Below are 20,039 nucleotides of genomic sequence, written 5' to 3' on the forward strand. Positions count from 1 at the left end.
TTACTGATGGAGCCAGAATTGAACCCAGACCATCAGATTCTTCACTCCAGTTCTGTCCCCTCCTGATGGCTGTGTAGTACTCCTTTGTATGAATGTACCTTGACTTACTTAGCCAGTCCCCTATATTTAAGCCATTTTTAGTTTTTTGCTATCACAGTACTATAATGAACAGATACGTTTGCATATGTTTGGGATTATCTGTAAGGTAAATTCCTAAGAGATAGAAACATACACATTTCTATATTTGATAGGCGTTACTTAGTTTTCCTTTAAAAATATTTTATCAACTTCTATTCCCACTAACAATGTAGGAAAAGGTGTAGATTTCTTTAAATATTCTTCAGCAAAGGTAATTACCAGACTTACAATAGTTGTCAATATGAAAAGTTTAAAAATGGCATAGAGGCTATACTTAATTCTTTTTAAATTCGAAACAGTTTTTCATTGTAAATATTTTAAAGAAATGATTTCTTCCTCATATAGGCTGTTCTTGGTCCTTTTTATCATGCAAGGAAGAAAGCCATCACTCTTGTGTCAAGAAATCTGTCCTTTTTTTTGTGACTGTGGAGCCCTGGCAGGGAAAGTCCCTCCCTTCTCTCTGATCTGGCTCTCTGTAGAAACCTGAGGGCTCAGTACCACATTGTTTCAGGAGAGTGGGATTGACACAGGGGATCAACTTGCTCTGGTTAGAGAGACATGATTAAAACATATTTGGTTTCAGTACTTAACAGCAAATCTGATGCAACTTCTGGAAAATCCATAAATGGCTTTAGATGTATTGAAAAATAGCATAATTCTTTCTTTTAAAAATAGCCATGAACCAAAATATTTTGTTGTCATCTAATCCCATCTTAAAAACCAGAACTGTCTCAAAGCGATTCTAAACTAAAAAGTTTAAATCTATTTCCCATGTGTGTTTGTTCTTCAGCATCCTTAGGGTTAATCGTTTGCTTCCTCTGAGCTGAAATTAAGGATGTTGGGAAAGAAGAAGTCATCGTTCTGCATATTACATGTTGCTTGAGTGTGCTTAGCTTTCATCCATAAGAGAGTTGAACTCCCCTTGTAATAATTAAAAAAAAATAGACATTGCTAATTCCTTCATCTCTGGGAAAAACAGGAAGTCCAAAGATATTTACTAATCTGCCTCAGTCAAGGGCTGATAAAAGTTTGCTTAGCAGAAGCTGTAGCTGGTGACCCCTTTCGTTGTCTGCGTCTGTCCTTCTGAACTCTTGATTCCCACAGAAGAAGCCATCCTGGCCTCTAGGGAGCTTCCTTTTGTTTCTCCAGGATTAACCAGTTCTGCCCTAGTAGCAGCAGTAGGCAACTATTCCAGAAAAAACTCTTCTGGGCTTTTGGTATTTTTCCAAGGACCGTTTTTACTCCCTCAGTTCTTCACTGGCAGGGAAGCTGCTTTCCTGCAACACCTTCCTCTTTTACTGATGAGATGCTGATTCTGATCTGCCATCTAGCAGCTTCCGGTAGTGGTAAGTGGTCAAGAGTGTTTTTCCGGGAGTCGATCTCAGGTTTTCAAGAATGTCCCCTAGAGACCCAGTTTCTTTTCTATGTAATTACTAGAGCTTTCAGAGTAGCCTTGCTTTTTTCACTTTTCTCGTTCTCATTGATATGGTCATGGAATGGGTACCTGTTTGATCTTGCTGCACTGCTGGGAAATCTCCATTTTGGGCGAGAGGCTTAGGTCCAGGCTGAGGTGAGTCTGGGGAGCACTGAAGGGTTGGTGAGACCAAGAAGAGAGGTAGTTCTGGGCTGTTTGGTGCTTTTGGTTTCCTTTTCCAGGTTGCTGTTTTGCTTTGCTTTGTTTTCATTTGCTGCATGTTGAAGTTTAGCAAAGAGTATTAATTATTCTCCTCTCATTTAAAAAGTAATTTTGGGGGAAATTAGTTGGATTTGGGAAACAGAGCATTTTCTTTTTTTCCTTTGAAGGTCAAAGTTTTCTTCTGTTAGCATCACCTATTACATGGCCAATGGGAGTCACATCAATGTCCATTTCTTCTTGGTTTGTGGGTACTTGTCACTTCCTTTGATAGCAGTTGGTTTGAGTTTTTTCCCGGAGGGTTTGTATCTGATGCACCTATTCAAGATATTGTTCATTTTATGATCAATTCATGCTTTGGACATAACAGTTTGTCACTAAGCTCTCCCTCTGAGGCTTGAGGGGTATGTTTTTAGGGCTGAGATTTGTCTGAACAGAGAAATGGATTCTTCTAGCTGTTTTGTCGATAGACATGAGAGGGTCTCAGGTCCCTGGTTAACAATTAGCTGTTTCGAAAAAAAAGGAGATGGGTAAGAAACATTAATTAGGGGCTGAAAGCTTATTAGAAAGGAGGTGAGGAAATACGGTATTGTGTATGGGATTACCTGTGTCCAAGAACAGCCACCTTTGTGCCTGTGTTGTTCCCTGCTTACCTTTACAGCAAAATGTGAATTCAGAGGGATTTTTGGACCTATATTTATCTATCTTATGCTTTTATATTGTTTCATCATGCATGCATGCATCTTTAAAAATGAGGGGCCAAGTGATTTTTTTGTGCCCCGGGGTTTTTTTTTGTGCTCAGGAGGATTTTATTTTTTTTCTTACATGGTAAATTGGAAATTTTCATTTAGTAGGAAAAGACTTAACCTATCGTTTCAAAGCAAATCAGAAATTGTTGCTGTCCTTGAAATAAAATTTCTTAATGTATGTATCCTAGATGCTTGCACAGCGTGTACAAGAATCAGGTGCTAGTATTTGTTTTCAGGATTTCCCAAGAAATGATGTCACAGAAAACAGTATCCTCCAAATGTTCCACATTTGTAGTGTATGCCTAAAGGCTTACTTGACTTCTTAGCAATATTACGTATTTTCTAAATATTAACAAATAAAATTCTAATTGAATGTTTAATATAAATATTATATTGGTCAGTAATGAATATTATTGAGCATTGTGTTCTTGGAAACATAGTCCTTCTTTAATGTGAGGCTACCTTTTTCTCCTCTCTCCTCTTCTTTACTCAGTGCTGGTTTGTTGAGCACCTACCTACCCCGTGCCAGGCTCTGTGCTAGATGCTCTGAAGAAGAGGGCGTAGGAGGAAAGCCACAGCGTTTTGTTTCAATACATGTTTCTCTAGCCCTTCTTTTGAGGTTGGGTGTTCCCTAGGACTCTGTCCTTGTCCTCTTATTGACTCATCCTCACCCGCTGTCCTCCCCTCACTTCTCTTCATTCTCGTTCTTCTTGAATGAGATCATTCATTCCCCGTGACTTCAATGTTTCCTCATATGTTGATGATCCAAGTCTACAAGTCTGTCTTTTCTCTTTCATGCTGAGGATATTTTCCATGAGCAAGAGGCATTTCAAGCCTAGTGTGTTCAAACTGAACTTAATATTCTCCCACATCAGTTCCTGCTCCCGCTCTCCCACCTTCTCCCTTCACTGCTGTATTTGTCATTTTCGTTAATGGCACCTCTCTCCTCTCATTGTCCTGAGCTGAAAACGTGGAAGTTATCCCAGATTCCTCCTTGTTTTGCACCCCAGCATACAGACCCCTTATAAAGTCTGTCAATTCCAACTGCAGGAATATTTCCAGAATCCAGCTCCACTTGCCTGTTGTCACCGCTCCCCCACTTCTTTCCGTGCCAGTCCTTGTCGTGAGAGTAAAACCTTCCTAAAAACCCTGACGGCATACACTTGTGTAGAGAGACATGAGGAAGCAACGACAGTGGACAAGGGGGCCTGGATTCTAAGTGTACCATTCTGCAGAGAGAGCCCTTCTGCCTCCCCATTAGCTGAGGATCAACCACAGGATCTTGATTGTGGCAATGCTCTGTGTCACCTCATCTATCAAATAGGGATACTCCCTGCCCATAAAATTTTGTTGAGGATTAAATGAGATAATACATGTCAGTGCTTAGCATGAGGCTAAGTACCAAGTGAATGGGAGTGATGATGATAATGATGATTTCTTTCAGAATCCATCTCTTATCTACCTTGCCAGCCCCATATCACACTACACTCCTCCATGCCCCTTGTAATCTGGTTGCCATGACTATCACTGTTTCCTATCACAACACCTGGTCTTTCCACCTGCTGTTCTTTTTGCCTGTACTTACGTTGTTTTACTGAGCAAACTCTTCTTTTCAAAAGGACTTGACTTCGAATTACCATCTGTGAGCTCATAGCTGACTCTGCAAAGCAGGCTTGGTGACTCCCTTCCCTCTGTCTCCATAGTTCTCAGTCCCTCCTTCCGTCATAGTCCTGCACTAATGAACTTTCTATGTATCTGGTCTCATCTACCCCAGACTCTTGGCTTTTGAAGGACAGAGATAGGGCCTAATGATCCTTTCCTCCCTCTACCCAGCCCGGGTTTGACATAGAATAGGCATCGGATAAGTGTTTGATGATTGAATATCAGTAAGGATGCTCTCAAATTTGATAGGTTTTCTACGTATGTAGAGTTAAAAATACATTTAAGAAAAATAAAAATAATAATAGCTTTCCTTTCTTATTAACTTTGTAGCAGGAGGCACTGTGCTAATTTTTTTTTTTTTTTTTACAGGCATGACCTCATTTAGTTTGCTAAATGATCCCATGAGTTACCCTGATTGTCTCTGTTTACAGATGAGAAAACCAGGGCTTAGAAGGGAGGGGAACTTGCTGGAGGTAGAGAGATAACAGGACCAAACCTGGCCCCCTGACTCCAGGCTGGGGGAGGAATGGGAAAGTGAGAAGGGGAAGGAAGATGACCAAGCCAGGGGAAATGTGTTTGGGAGAGAAAAGGCAGGATGAGGAGAAGGACATTGAAAATGCACAAGAGAGGCAGTGAGGGCAGGCGAGGCAAGGAAGAGAAAGGAAAGAGAGAAGGAAACTAGGAGATCAAGTTGGAAAATAAGCAGGACATAAACAAGAGGAGAAAGGGAAAAAGTGTTCCCACCACTTTAGAATTTTGTGGTAACAGCTGCGTGCCTAACAGAATATAAACAGACTTCAGTGTCGACATGACAACTTACAACAAAAGCAATCTGATATACATTATATGGGAAATAGAATAATTTATTGTTGAGGCATGGTAATTAGATATAATTGGTAAGCAGTTTATAAATTTGGCTGTGCTAACCATCACTTTGACAGACACGTACACAGACTGGCTTAAATTTTTTTACTTCTATTTTTGCCCAATATCTATACTCTGTAAGCCCTACAGCTGTTGGCAGCCGTCAATATGATTAAAACATTATCTATACCTGATTCACTTTGCTGTACAGCAGAATCGAACACAACATTGTAAAGCAACTATACTCCAATAAAAATTAGTTAAAAAATAAATAAAACATTATCCATACCTCCTACCCTCATATCACACTCAGAGCTGCACACATGTAGGACTGAGGCCTGGGCTTATTCCTTAGCTTATCCCTCACTGGTCTAACCTCCCAAGGCTGAGATTTCCCTTTTGCGTCAAGATGTCCCTTCCCTGGAGTCTTAGAGCTGTGTTCCATCTCCCACCCCCCATCCCTTAGAGACCTGGAACAGGGGGCCCCTGGGGAATATTATTGGGCTCGTAGGCAGGGTTGCCAGCAGATATGTCTGCAAGGTCACCATGTCCAGAGGTGGGAAGACTCACTGAGGCTTTGCTTTTCAGCCTCTGGGAGCCTAGGGCCAGAAGGAGGAAAGGGGCAGGGGCAGGACCAGAGAAGGTAGAGGGCAGCAGGAGGAGAGAAGGGGCTGATTCCCTAATCCTGCCATCCCACTTCCCATCCTCAGACCCCACTATTACTCAGCAGATGGGTTCTCCATTGTTCATCTAAACCTTCCAGGCAGCTCCCCTCCCCTCCGCTCTTGGTGGGTCAGTCCTCTTGGTGGGTTGGGTTGAGAGGCAAGTGCCTTAGTGAGAAATAGGAAGCAAAGTCAGGGAAACAGGGAAAGGAAACTGAGAGTGAAAGCAGAGAAAAGGGGAGGGAGTAGGAGGAGAGAGGACAGATGGGGACGAAGGAAGGAGGGGGAGGAAGCACATTCTTATGGAGTGAGCTGTATTTACATCTATATTTATCCTGGAAACAGCCCTGAGAGGAAGGAATTATTACCTCTATTTTACAGATTCGGGGATTGAATCTTAGGAAGGGTAAGTAACTTGGTCAAAGTAACACTAGATAGAAAGAAACTGAGCTAGGATCGGGATCTGTTATCCTAAAAGTCTCTCCTGTACATTACAGTGTCTCCGAAGAGGAAGAGAAGGCAGAGTTGGGGAGAGAGGGAGGCAAGCAGAACAGCACGGAGACTGGAGAATAGACGGGTGGGGGACAGGAGGTCCTCACAGGGGCTGAGGACTGGGGTTGGGCTCCTTGAAGCTGTGTGGGACCTTTCCCCCTTGGCCCATCTTGTCCCTGAGTCCTGAGAACTGGTGAGGACCCACTGCTCAAAGGACGTAGAGGATGCCCCTGCGGGGACACCCCAGCTCCTCCCTTGACCCTGAGTTGAAGCCAGGCCGAGGGGCACTCCCTGAGCAGCACTCTGGGCAAGGAAGGAGAGCTGCCAAGAATCTGCCTGCGCTACTCTCTGGCTTCAACTACTCCTCCTGTGTCTTCCCCCACTGTCCTAGCCCCTACCTCTTCCCTTTCTTTCCCAATCTCCTCTGATTCCTTTGTCTTCCTGTCACTCTCCCTCATGTTTTCAATCTCTCTTCCCACTGGTTCTATCCCCTTAGTTTATTGCCATGGCCCTGGCACCCCACTGTAAGCACATCTTCTCTTTAAAGCCTCATTATCCATTCACACTTAGCTCCTTTATTTTGCTGCAGAATGTCTTACAGGGGTTGTACTCACTGTCCTCAATTCACCCTAATGTTTACATAGACATTTTGACAGGGGAAGTTCAGAGGGCTGCCTTCAAGATAACTATCTAACGAGCATTTTCATTATGTGTCACTGTCCCCAGCAACCTGTCCAGCTATGTTCTGAGGCCCAGAGAGCTTACTTGCCCCGGATTCTGTAATGTTAGTAGAAAAAGCAGGAATCCAAGATCAGGTTGTTTGACTCCAAAGGACAAGCTTGCAGCCATCACATCCTGCTGCCCCTAGAGCAGGTCAGCAGGCTGTTCCCTTGGTTGCCGGTTGGTGAGTTTGTTATGGCTAGAGTGGGTCATATGTCCTGTAGACTTTGGACCATAAGTCAACAGCAAACCAAAAACAGAGCTACCTTTCTGGGGAAGACTAATATTAGCTCAGGAGACTGATGAGCTAGAGTGAGATGAATGACAATTTATTAATTGAAAATGTATAATATATAACTGTCAGGAGGACCAGAATGTTCACTTCAGCATGCATGACTGGTGTATTCTTCCCCTGTGGGCAGACTTCTGGGGGAAAGCAAGTTATTATCAGTAGGTTGCTTGGTGATCGTGGAATTGGAGCAGGGGGGATTAAGTATAATAACTTGATTGTTGAATGGCCTCTGATCATTAAAGAGAATCTCCATTTTAATCCTTGGCTTAAAGTGTTGAGTCACCTGCAACCAGGTGTACCCATTTTCACTATAAGTAGGGACCTCTTTGAGGAATCATAATGTGACCAGTATGCACGCTTCTGCTCACAGCTGCTTAAGTAGCATTTCCAACTTGGATGTCTTGTTATGTCCTCAATCTCAAGGTATCTGAAACCAACTTCTTATCTTCCCTAAACAAATTGGAGTTTTCTCTTTACTTTGCCATTTTTTCCATTAGAAGAATTACTTTCTGTGACCAAGATTCAAAACCTGAACTTGAAATGTAAAAAAAACCCAAATTCTTCATGCAAGCGTCACTCTCAATCTTTTCCAAAAAAAGTGATCAGTTAAATGAATTAATATACGTAAAACACTTAGCTATTATTTTGGTTACACTTACCTCTCTTCTTACTTTCCCCAGACCTGTCTTTCTTGTAAAAACCCACTAAGGCTTTCACACAAGAAAACCACCATTTTAATCCCTTGCATAAGATGAAGGCAAGGGTAAGATAAAACCTATTCAGCAACTTACCTTTTTCTATTTATTCTGCTTTGGGGTGATTTCATAAAAGGAGGAATGTTTTTATGTAAACAGTGTTTGCTTCAGTACTTGTAAATGTTGAATTTCAAAATCCTAAGTTCCTACTTCTAGAGCTAGATTTCGTTTTAACAAATCCTTCTTTGTCACCTGATTTTTTTTCAGTGTATTTCCGTAGACCCTCACTGATCTGAAAGTTCAATAAAAGATGGCTTTTTCTTTACTCTGACATCCTTTAGAGGTGGAGCGAGTGTCAGCTGGGGTATTTTGGTGAATTGATAAGTGTACAACAATAAAAGGACTGAGTTTTACTTCCTAAAATTTACACTAGAATCTGCTACATTAGTATGAATCCTCCATTAAATATACCTGGGTTGCTGCTTTTAAAAGGAAAAGATTGGATTGTAGGAAACATGGACTTGAATCCTTAGTTTTTGTTGTAACCACATGTCTTAGAGAGTAAAAACACTTGAATAAGATCATTAATAAGAAACACTTTTCACAAACCTTAGAGAAATATTGTTTAATTCGTACAACAGTAATTATATTATCACTCTGGATTAAATATGAAATAGAGAATATTTTCTACAAAAATAAAAATGGCTAAAGTTAAAAAATGGATTTATTCATTATTTTAAAGATAAAAGATTTCAAAGATACTTTGGAAGATGGTATTAGAGAAATTAAAAGCAAAGAAATAATTGTCTGGTTTAAAGGTAATTTTAGGAAGGATATGGTTTTGCTTTATGTTTAATTGTCTAGGGGCTTTTAAAGTGAAAAGTGCTTATAGGAAGATCTAAAATAAGAGACAGAAGGGTTTACATGGATATTTTCTCTTTAGTTACCTTTATATTACACAAATATATATTTAAGTTCATCCTTTGTTCTGGCTGTCTGTTAGTGCTAATCCCTCAAAGCAATCTAGCAAACCAATAAGGAGAAAGAAAGAAAACGTTGGCCAGTGGCCGGTACTCCTAATAACTTCCTGAGAGATTGAGTTTCTTTCTTCTGCCTGCATTCTCATTGCCACCTGTCAGGGTGGAGAGTCCCTTTTGCCATCCTACTTAAAGAATCATTCTTCTTTTCACCAGCTCGAGGGACTCTGAGCCCATGAAAACAGAATATGTTTACTTAGTCTTCAGAGAGAGTTTTCAAGCCCTAACTAGTTGTTGACTTAGAACTTGGTAATGAACCTTAACCCTCTGGCCAGATGGGGCCACCAGATCAAGGTGTCATTGTCACAGAATCCATTCATCCTTCTCCATGTTGCCATTTTGTATTGGTTGTGACTATTTGTTGGAACAAAGATAGTCCCTCATGGATTAAAAAAACCGCTTTTGTCCATGTTATTTCTCACAGAAAGGCTTTTCCTCAAAAAATCCTTTCTGTGCATCTTCTTTTAGAGCCAGAGTGCCTCCTCTTGCCCTTCTACCCCAAGATTTGCAAATTCCTCCTCCTTTCTTGTGCTATTCAGTTTGCCTGCAACACTCTTCCTATTGCTAACCAAATACTTCTCATTTTTTGAGGTTCTTCCTAGGTTGGAGGTGGGGGATGCACAGGATGATAGGGACCAGCCAGGGGTAGGGAGCAGCTAAGAAAGCCATGACGGTTCCCAGTTTGGGAAGATCTAAGATGTTCTTGAACTTGGGGTTGGGGTCTAGGAAGAGATAGTTGCTAAAAGGGAAATGCCTTTTAGCGTCTGGAAGCCCTTGCTTCATTCCTCATAGACACTGAGAACATTAATCATTCTTTCATTTAGCAAATTTTTATTGAGCACTGCCACATGCCAGGAGTGCATTTGACACTGAAGATACAACTATGGACAAGACAGATCGGGTCTCTGCCCCACTGGAGTTTGTAGACTAATGGGAAGACAGCCAATATAATAGGCAAATACATTCTAGAATGATAAGGGCTCTGAAATTGGAAGTTCTGGATTCTATGGGAGCACATAGGAGGTGCTCTTACCTCTGATTTGGGGGACCAGGGGAGAGCTCCTAGAGGAAGTGATGTATGAGTTGATATTGAAAAGATGAGTACAAGTTAGTCAGGTGAAGGGGCTGGCGATGGGGTTAGATTATGACAGGCAGAGGGAAGAGCATGTGTCAAGGCCCTCAAATAGAAAGAAGCTGAGTTATTTCTGTAGTATAGACATGGGGGGGGTGCAAGGAAGAATGGGGGCTGTAAGGAGAGTGATGAGAAATCAGGGTAGAAGGACTAGCAGGGACCAGGTTGCAGAGGGGCCAAGGAGTCATGCTGCAATTTGATCTTTTTTCTAAGGCCAGTGGGATGTTATTGAAGGGTTTTAAGCAGGGGTGTGATATGATGCCATTTAATTTTTATAAAGATCACTGTGGCTTCAATGTGGACCCTAGTCTATGGGTGGCCAAGGCTGGAGCGGGGAAACCTGTTAGAAGGAATGCAGGGGAAAGCAGTCACTGGTCAGCAGGCATGTCCTAGAGGCATCTGCTGCCTAAGACGGGGTAGGGGGAGCAGTGAGGAGGGGGCGGGGGGGATTGTTTTAGGCAGCCTTGGTGGCAGTTGGTAGAAGGCATGGGAAGAAGAACAGAAGAGTTACTGATGGGTTATATTTGAGGACCTATCCCTGCTTCTAGCAGCACCTGGCAGTAGTACTCACATCTTGTTGGATTCATGAGTTTTAGTGACTGGTTCCTGGAAAAGCAGTGGGTTTTACAAAGTGTTGATGGCCCTACTTGTCAGGGGCACCCCAGGGGTGGCTATTCCCTCAGTGGGCTGCTGCTTTTCCTGGAGGTGGTGGAAGGGAACTCATGAATCTGGGAGCGCAACAGGGAGAAATATTGATGGTTTCAGGCCTTTTAGACACCAGAAATTTGTAATGGAACAGTAGGTGTTGATGAAATTCCTCTGCATCCTCCTTTCGTGTAACTGCTAAGCCATAAGTGCTGTTCTTCCTCTTTTCTGGTCTCCATATGACTGACCAGCTTCTTCTTTCATGGGTATTTAATGCATCCTGCCACACCATGTCTTTGAGCAGGAACAAACAAGTCATTTCTCTTTCGAACCTAAAAAGTATGAATCCAGAACCTCTGCCTACCCTGTCATGTGTTTGCGAAGGTGCTTCAGTTCATTTCCATGGTCATTTGGGTTCTAAATGTTGAAGTTATTTGTTTGCCCTTTATTTATTCACTCTAAATCCTTAATAGAGTTTACCATGTGAAGGAAATTAGACATGTAGGGAAAAAACTAAAAGATAATAATGACATTATTTCTGCCCCCTATTTATTTATTTCTAAATAATTTTTTTCTTCCAGTTTTATTGAGAAATAATTAACATACAGCACTGTATAAGTTTAAGGTGTATAGCATAATGATTTGACCCACATCATGGAATGATTACTACAGTAAATTTAGTGAACGTCCATCATCTCATATTAGATAAAAAAATTTTGAAAAGTTGTTTTTCTTGTGATGAGAACTCAGGATTTATTCTCTTAATGACTTTTATATATAACACACAGCAGTGTTAATTATATTAATCATGTTGTACGTTACATCCCTAGTACTTACTATCTTCTAACTGGAAATTTGTACATTTTGATCACTTTTATCCAATTCCCCCTCCTCCCACCCCCTGCCTCTGGTAACCACAAATCTGATCTCTTTTTCTGAGAGTTCGTTGTTTTTTTTGTTTTTGTTTATTTTTTTTGCGGTTCGCGGGCCTCTCACTGTTGCAGCCTCTCCTGCTGCGGAGCACAGGCTCCGGACGCACGGGCTCAGCGGCCATGGCTCACGGGCCCAGCCGCCCCGCGGCATGCGGGATCCTCCCGGACCGGGGCATGAACCCGTGTCCCCTGCATCGGCAGGCGGACTCCCAACCACTGCGCCACCAGGCAAGCCCCCGTTGTTTGTTTTTTGAAGTATAATTGACCTACAACACTGTGTTGGTTCCTGGTGGGCAGCACAGTGATTGCATATTTCTGTACATTACAAGATGATCACCATGATAAGTCTAGTTACCATCTATCACCATGCAGAGATATTATATTACTATTGACTGTATTCCCCACACAGTACATTTCATCCTCATGACTCATTTTGTCACTGGAAGTTTATACCTCTTAATCTCCCTATTTCACTCATCCTCCCTCCCCCTGCCCCCCTCCCCCACAACTACCTGTTTGTTCTCTGTACCTATGAGTCTGTTTCTGTTTCATTATATTTGTTCATTTGTGTTGCCCAGTAAGTGAAATCATACAGTATTTGTCTTATTTCACTTAGCATAATACCCTCTAGGTCCTTCTATATTGTTGAAACTGGCAAGATTTCATTCTTTTTTATGGCTGAATAGTATTCCATTGCATATACACATTACATCTTCGTTATCCATTCATCTATCAATGGGTACTTAGGTTGCTTCCATATCTTGGGTATTGTAAATAATGCTGTGATGAACATAAGGGTGCTTAGTGTCTTTTTAAAAAAGTAAATTTATTTTTATTTATTTATTTTTGGCTACATTGGGTCTTCGTTGCTGTGCACAGGCTTTCTCTAGTTGCGCCAAGCGGGGGTTACTCTTCATTGCAGTGTGCAGGCTCCTCATTGTGGTGGCTCCTCTTGTTGCAGAGCATGGGCTTCAGTAGCTACAGCACGGGGGCTCAGCAGTTGTGGCTTGCAGGGTCTAGAGCGCAGGCTCAGTAGTTAATAGCACATGGGCTTAGTTGTTCCGTGGCATGTGGTATCTTCCCAGAACAGGGCTCGAACCCATGTGCCCTGCATTGGCAGGCGGATTCTTAACCACTGATCCACAAGGGAAGTCCCTCACTGTAGTTTTGATTTGCATTACCCTGCTGATTTGTGATGTTGAGCATCTTTTCATGTGTCTGTTTGCCATCTGTATGTCTTCTTTGGAAAAATGTATCTTTGGGTCTTCTGACCACTTTTTAATGGGGTTGTTTTTTTTGATGTTGAGTTTTATGAGTTCTTTGTATATTTTGGATATTAACCCCTTATCAGATATATCATTTACAAATATCTTCTCCAGTGCAGTAGGTAGCCTTTTTGTTTTGTTGATAGTTTCTTTCACTGTGCAAAAGCTTTTTAGTTTGATGTAATTCCATTTTTTGCTTATGTTTCCCTTGCCTATTATCATACTAAGTAAAGTAAGCCAGACAGTGAAATACAAATATCATATGATATCAATTCTATGTGGCATCTAAAAGAAAAAAAGACACAAATGATCTTATTTCCAAACAGAAAGAGACTCACAGACACAGAAAACAAACTTACGGCTGCCAAATAGGAGAGAGGGTGGGAGAAGGGTTATATTAGGAGGCTGGCATTAACATATACACACTACTATGTATAAAATAGATAGCCAACAAGGACCTACTGTATAGTACAGGGAACTATACTCAATAGTATGTAATAATCTATAAGGGAAAAGAATCTGAAAAAGAATATATATATATATATTGATATTGATGCAATTTATGTCAAAGAGTGTTCTGCCTATGTTTTCCTCTAAGAGTTTTATAGGATCTGGCCCTTACATTTACATCTTTAATCAATTTTGAGTTTAATTTTGTGTATGATGTTAGAGAATGCTCTAATTTCATTCTTTTACATGTAGCTGTTCAGTTTTCCCAGCACCACTTATTGAGGACTGTCTTTTCTCCATTGTATTCTTGCCTCCTTTGTCATAGATTAATTGACCATAGGTGAGTCGGTTTATTTCTGGGCTTTTTATCCTGTTTCAGTGATCTATATCTCTGTTTTTGAGCCAGTACCATATTGTCTTGATTACTGTAGCTTTGTACTATAGTCTTAAGCCAGGGAGCCTGATTCCTCCAACTGTTTTTCTTTCTCAAGATTGGTTTCACTATTTGAGGTCTTTCATGTTTCCATACAAATTTTAAAATTTTTGCTTCTAGTTCTGTGAAAAATGCCTTTGATAATTTGATAAGGATTGAATTGAGTTTGTAAACTGCCTTGGGTAGTATGGTCATTTTGACAGTATTGATTCTTCCAATTCAAGAACATGGTATATCTTTCTAGCTGTTTATGTCTCCTTCGATTTCTTTCATCAGCATCTTATAGTTTTTGGAGTACAGGTCTTTTGCCTCGTTAGGTAGGTTTATTCCTAAGTATTTTATACTTTTTGATGCGATGGTAAATGGGATTTTCTTAATTTTTCTTTCTGATCTTTCATTATTAGTGTATAGGATTGCACCAGATTTCTGTGTATTAATTTCTTTTTCTGCAACTTTACTGAATTCATTGATGAGCTCTAGTAGTTTTCTGGTAGCATCTTTAGGATTTTCAATGTATAGTTTCATGTCGTCTGCAAACAGTGACAGTTTTACTACTTTTCCAATTTGTATTCCTTTTATTTATTTTTCTTCTCTGATTGCTGTGGCTAGGACTTTCAAAACTATGTTGAATAAAAGTGATGAGAGTGGACATCCTTGTCTTTTTCTTGATCTTAGAGGAAATGCTTTCATTTTTTCACCATTGAGTATGATGTTAGCTGTAGGTTTGTGGTATATGGTCTTTATTATATTGAGGTAGGTTCCCTCTGTGCCCACATTCTGGAGGGTTTTTTTCAGAAATAGGTGTTGAATTTTGTCAAAAGCTTTTTCTGCATCTATTGAGATGATCATATGGTTTTTATTCTTCAATTTGTTAATGTGGTACATCACACTGATTGATTTGCAGATATTAAAAAGTCCTTGTATCCTTGGGATAAATCCCTCTTGATCATGGTGTATGATCCTTTTAATGTATTACTGGGTTTGGTTTGCTGGTATTTGTTAAGGATTTTTATGTCTATGTTCATCAGTGATATTGACCTGTAATTTTCTCTTTTTGATGGTAGCTTTGTCTGGATTTGGTATCAGGGTGATCGTGGCCACATAGAATGAATTTGGGAGTGTTCCTTCCTCTGCAATTTTTTGAAATAGTTTCAGAACGTTAGGTGTTAGCTCTTCTCTAAATGTTTGATAGAATTCACCTGTGAAGCCATCTGTTCCGTGACTTTTGTTTGTTGGGAGTTTTTAATCACAGATTCAATTTCAATACATACAGTTGGTCTAGTCATATTTTCTATTTCTTACTGGTTCAGTCTTGGGAGATTGTACCATTCTAAGAATTTGCCCATTTCTTCTAGGTTCTCCTTTTCATTGGTGTATAGTTGCTTGTAGTAGTCTCTTATGATCCTTTGAATTTCTGTGGTGTCAGTTGTAATTTCTCCTTTTCATTTCTGATTTTATTGATTTGGGCCCTCTCCCTTTTTTTCTCGATGACTCTGGCTAAAGTGTTATCAATTTTGTTTATCTTTTCAACTCTTAGTTTATTGGTCTTTGCTATTTTTTTCTTTGTCTCTATTTCATTTATTTCTGCTCTGATCTTTGTGATTTCTTTCCTTCTGCTAACTTTGGGTTTTATGTGTTCTTCTTTCTCTAGTTGATTTAGGTGTAAGGTTAAGTTGTTTGTTTGAGATTTTTCTTGTTTCCTGAAGTAAGCTTGTATCACTATAAGAACTGCTTTTGCCACATCCCATAGGTTTTGGATTGTTGTGTTTTCATTTTCATTTGTCTCTAGGTATTCTTTTTATTTCCTCTTTGATTTCTTCAGTGATCCATCAGTTGTTTCATAACATATTGTTTAGCCTCTATGTGTTTGTGTTTTTGCATTTTTTCTTGTAATTGATTTCTAATCTCATAGTGTAGTGATCGGAAAAGATGCTTGATATGATTTTAGTTTTCTTAAGTTTACCAAGACTTCCTTTGTGGCCCAGCATGCGATCTGTTCTGGAGAATGTTCCATGTACACTTGAAAAAAAGGTGTATTCTTCTGCTTTTGGATGGAGCACTCTATAAATATCAATTAAGTCCATGTGTTCTAATGTGTCATTTAAGGCCTGAGTTTCCTTATTGATTTCCTGTCTCGATGATCTGTCCATTGATATAAGTGGAGTGCTAAAGTCCCCCTCTACTATTGTATTGCTGTCGATTTCTCCTTTATGTCTTTTAACATTTGCCTTATATATTGAGGTGTTTCTCTGTTGAGTGCATATATATTTATAATTGTTATATCTTCTTCAATTGAGCCCTTGATCATTATGTAGTGTCATTTGTCTATTGTAACAGTCTTTATTTTAAACTCTATTTTGTCTGATATGAGTATTGCTACTCCAGCTTTCTTTTGATTTCTATTTGCATGGAATATCTTTTTCCATCCCCTCACTTTCAGTCTGTTTGTGTCTCTAGATCTGAAGTGGGTCTCTTATAGACAACATATATATGGGTCTTGTTTTTGTATTCATTCAGCCAGTCTATTTCTTTTGGTTTGAGCATTTAATCCGTTTACAGTTAAGTTAATTATTGATATGTATGTTCTTATTGCCATTTAAAAAAATATTTTGGATTTGTTTTTGTAGGTCTTTTTTATTCCTTTTCTCTTTTGTTCCCCTCTCTGTGATTTATGATTATATTGTTGTGTTTGGATTCTTTTTCTTTTTTGTGTGTATATCTATTATAGATTTTTCATTTGTGGTTACCATGTGGTTTTGATATAGCAGTCGATATGTATACATGGTTGTTTTAAGTTGCTGGTCTCTTAATTTCAAATGCATCTCAAATATCCTGCATTTTTGCTCTCCTCCTCTCACAATTACTGTTTTGATATCATGTTTGTGTGTAGATGATTTCCTACCCTTACTGTATGTTTGACTGTACTGGTGAGCTTTACCATTTTGTAATTTTCCTGTTTCCTGTTGCCTCTTCTATTGAAAGAGTTCCTTTAGCATTTGTTGTAATGCTCGTTTGGTGGTGCTGAATTCTTCTAGCTTTTGTTTGTCTGTAAAGCTTTTGATTTCTCCATCAATTCTGAATGAGAGACATGCTGGGTGGAATATTCTTGGTTGTAGGTTTTTCCCTTTCATCACTTTAAATGTATCGTGCCACTCCCTTCTGGCCTGTAGAGTTTCTGCTGAAAAATCAGCTGATAGTCTCATGGGGATTCCCTTGTATGTTATTTGTTGCTTTTCCTTTGTTGCTTTGGATATTTTCTCCTTGTCTTTAGTTTTTGTCAGTTTGATTACTATGTGTCTTGGCGTGTTCCTTCTTCAATTAATTCTATATGGGACTCTGCACTTCCTGGACTTGGGTGACTGTTTTGGGAAGGAATTACTTTTGGTACTTGAATAAAAAGCAGGTAATGGAGTGTCACCTCTGAGATATTCTGATTCACAGGGTTTGGGATATGTTAGAAAATTTGGCTCCATTTTAATGCCAAATTGAATGTTACACTTGTGCTTACCTTACATTGTTCCATATAGCCGCCATAATACAAATAGATAATTTTTGTATAGAATTGTTTCCTTAAAAATTTTTTTTATTGAAATATAATTGATTTAAAATGGTGTGTTAGTTTCAGGTGTACAGCAAAGTGATTCAGATATATATATATATATATATATTCTTTTTAGATTCATTTCCATTATAGGTTATTACAAGATATTGAATATAATTCCTGTACTATACAGCAGGTCCTTGTTGGTTATATATTTTATATATAGTAGTGTGTATATTTTAATCCCAAACTCCTAATTTATCCATTCCCCCTTTCTCCTTTGGTAACCATAAGTTTGTTTTCTATGTCTGTGAGTTATAGAATTATTCTTATCTTGTTAGATTTAAGTCTCATAAATGGAGTCTATTATTCCTTACTGTGTTAATGAGTTCCTAGTCATCTAGATTTGACTAGGAAGAAAGCTGAATGATGGCAATTTATGGTTAATGAGCATTTCTCAAATACTAATGTTGTGTACATTTCTTGTTTTCTTATGTAGGCCAGCTGTTGAGGCCTGGTGAAAAAAAATCAAGTGCAATAATGTTGTGCAGTAAAAAGAAATCACTTGGTAAGTATTGAGTTCTTTAGGCGACACAAAGCAAATATGATTTTTTAATATTTATTTTAATTTCACAGAGGTGTAATTTATAAACAAAAATCACACAGATCTTAAGTGTTCCATTTGATGAACTTTAAAGGCTGTATGTAAATGTGTAATTACCACCAAAAAGCAAGAGTTAGAACGTTTCTATTACCTGAGAAAGTTCACTTGTGCCCCTTTTTATTCATTCTCCCTGTGTTCTACACAATCACCTTCTGATTTCTAACAGATTGGTTTTGCCTGTTTTTGAAATCGATATAAATGAAATCATACAGCATGTATTCTTGTGTCTTGCTTCTTTCACTCAGCGTAAGGTTTTTTTGACATATATCCATATGGTTGTATATATCAGTAGTTTGTTCCTCTTCATTTTTTCTTTTAAAACAGTATTCCATTGTATGAATACACCAACACTTAAGACTAAGTTCATATGTTTAGAAATAATTTGGATTCATGATGGCAAGTAACACACTTTGTTTTTGGTTGAGTAATTGGTCTAGCTGAACAGTGTTAATAGTATTCCAATTTTTTAAAATACAGCATCCTGACCAGAGAGTATTAATCTTGTCTTATGTCTTGTTAGTCAGCAACAGAGTATTGTGTAGTTTTTCCTTCAATGGAAATGTATTCAGTTTATTACTGCTATTTTCTTTATTATTTTTAAAACTTTAATTAATTATTTTTTTTATGGCTGCATTGGGTCTTAGTTGTGGCACATGGGATCTTCATTGAGGCATGCGGGATCTTTTGTTGTAGTGCTTGGGCTCTTCGTTGAGGTGTGCAGGCTTCTCTCTAGTTGTGGCGTGCGGGTTTTCTCTTCTCTAGTTATGGCATGCAGGCTCCAGGGTGCAGGGGCTCTGTAGCTGGCAACATGTGGGCTCTCTAGTTGAGGCGTGCAAGCTCAGTAGTTGTGGCAAGTGGGCTTAGTTGCCTCACAGCATGTGGGATCTTAGTTCCCCGACCAGGGATCGAACCCGCATCACCTGCATTGGAAGGCAAATTCTTTACCACTGGACCATCAGGGAAGTCCCTATTTTCTTTATTTTTGACTATGGACTTGTTAGAGACCAAAGGCTGGATTAGAGTATATCTAATACCCTATCCCTCCTTCTAATCATCTCTGACAGGTGGTTAAGCTGTTTTGATAGGCAATTATTTCATGATTCAGTCTGTTCCCTTGTTGGGCACATTCATTGCAATGTTCAGTCTCATGATGAGCTGAAATCTGTCTCAATGTAGTTCGCACCCATAGGTCATTAGTTACGCCCTCTGGGGCAATACTTTCATATTCCCCGTGCCAATTTAAGAGTCTAGAATTATTGTCATCATGTTTTTCTTTTTCAAATAAAATGATTTATTTATATCCAGTCACTGGTATAATCTTAATAGTGTAAACAATAGATTAACCAGTTTTGACAGGGACAAGTTTCCAACAGAATATATTGTTGCAAGGTTTTGATAAGTTCATTCTCACTCTTTTAAAATAATTTGTACATATATGTGAATGTATACGTATAAAATAAGCAATTTTTTATAAATAAAAATAAGAAAATAGAAGTGACTGTAATTGGACAATCCAGAGATAAACACTCCAGACTGCCAAGCTGCACAATTTAGAGGGCTCCAATTCAGTGACCTCTATTAATACATTAATGTATATTCATCCATATATTCCCAAACAACTATGGTGTGCATTACTTTGAACCTGCTCTTAAAACATAATATTGTAATCATAGATACCTTTTCTGTCTTTAAGCCTTTCTCTATAACATTATTGTTTTTTACATTTTCCTCTAACTTTTAATTTTGAAAATATTGGATTTTACAAAAAAATTAAAACACCCAAATACCTTTCACCTAAATTCTACAATTATTACCATTTTGCCACATTTGCCTCCTCTCCTCCCCCTCACTGCCACCAGCACACACCCACACACATGCACACACATACACTTTTTGTTGTCATTAGGATATTTGTAAGTAAGTTGTAGACATCATGACTCTTACCACCAAATATTTTTTTAAACATCTTTATTGGAGTATAATTGCTTTACAATGTTGTGTTAGTTTCTGCTGTATAACAAAGTGAATCAGGT

The 20,039-nt window shown here is 39.1% G+C and overlaps 1 protein-coding gene across 7 annotated transcripts in view; it reads left to right on the forward strand.

Annotated features, from left to right (window-relative positions):
• Positions 1–20,039, forward strand: part of ATP8B4 (ATPase phospholipid transporting 8B4 (putative)) — a 295,105-nt gene that overhangs the window by 37,037 nt on the left and 238,029 nt on the right. For 2 of the 7 annotated variants that reach the window (XM_029236310.1, XM_029236301.1), the window contains exons 1-2: positions 5,980–6,114; positions 17,842–17,910. In XM_029236310.1, coding sequence (XP_029092143.1) covers positions 17,883–17,910 — 28 coding nt within the window. In that variant the 5' untranslated portion in view covers positions 5,980–6,114; positions 17,842–17,882. Of the gene's footprint in view, positions 1–1,539; positions 1,709–5,979; positions 6,115–17,841; positions 17,911–20,039 lie in introns of those variants that run through there. The other 5 variants (XM_029236307.1, XM_029236303.1, XM_029236302.1 and 2 more) reach the window with 4 other exon arrangements.

The sequence above is a fragment of the Monodon monoceros genome, unplaced genomic scaffold (genome assembly GCF_005190385.1).
Source record: "Monodon monoceros isolate NGI ecotype Baffin Bay Population unplaced genomic scaffold, NGI_Narwhal_1 Super_Scaffold_21, whole genome shotgun sequence".
Taxonomy (NCBI): domain Eukaryota; kingdom Metazoa; phylum Chordata; class Mammalia; order Artiodactyla; family Monodontidae; genus Monodon; species Monodon monoceros.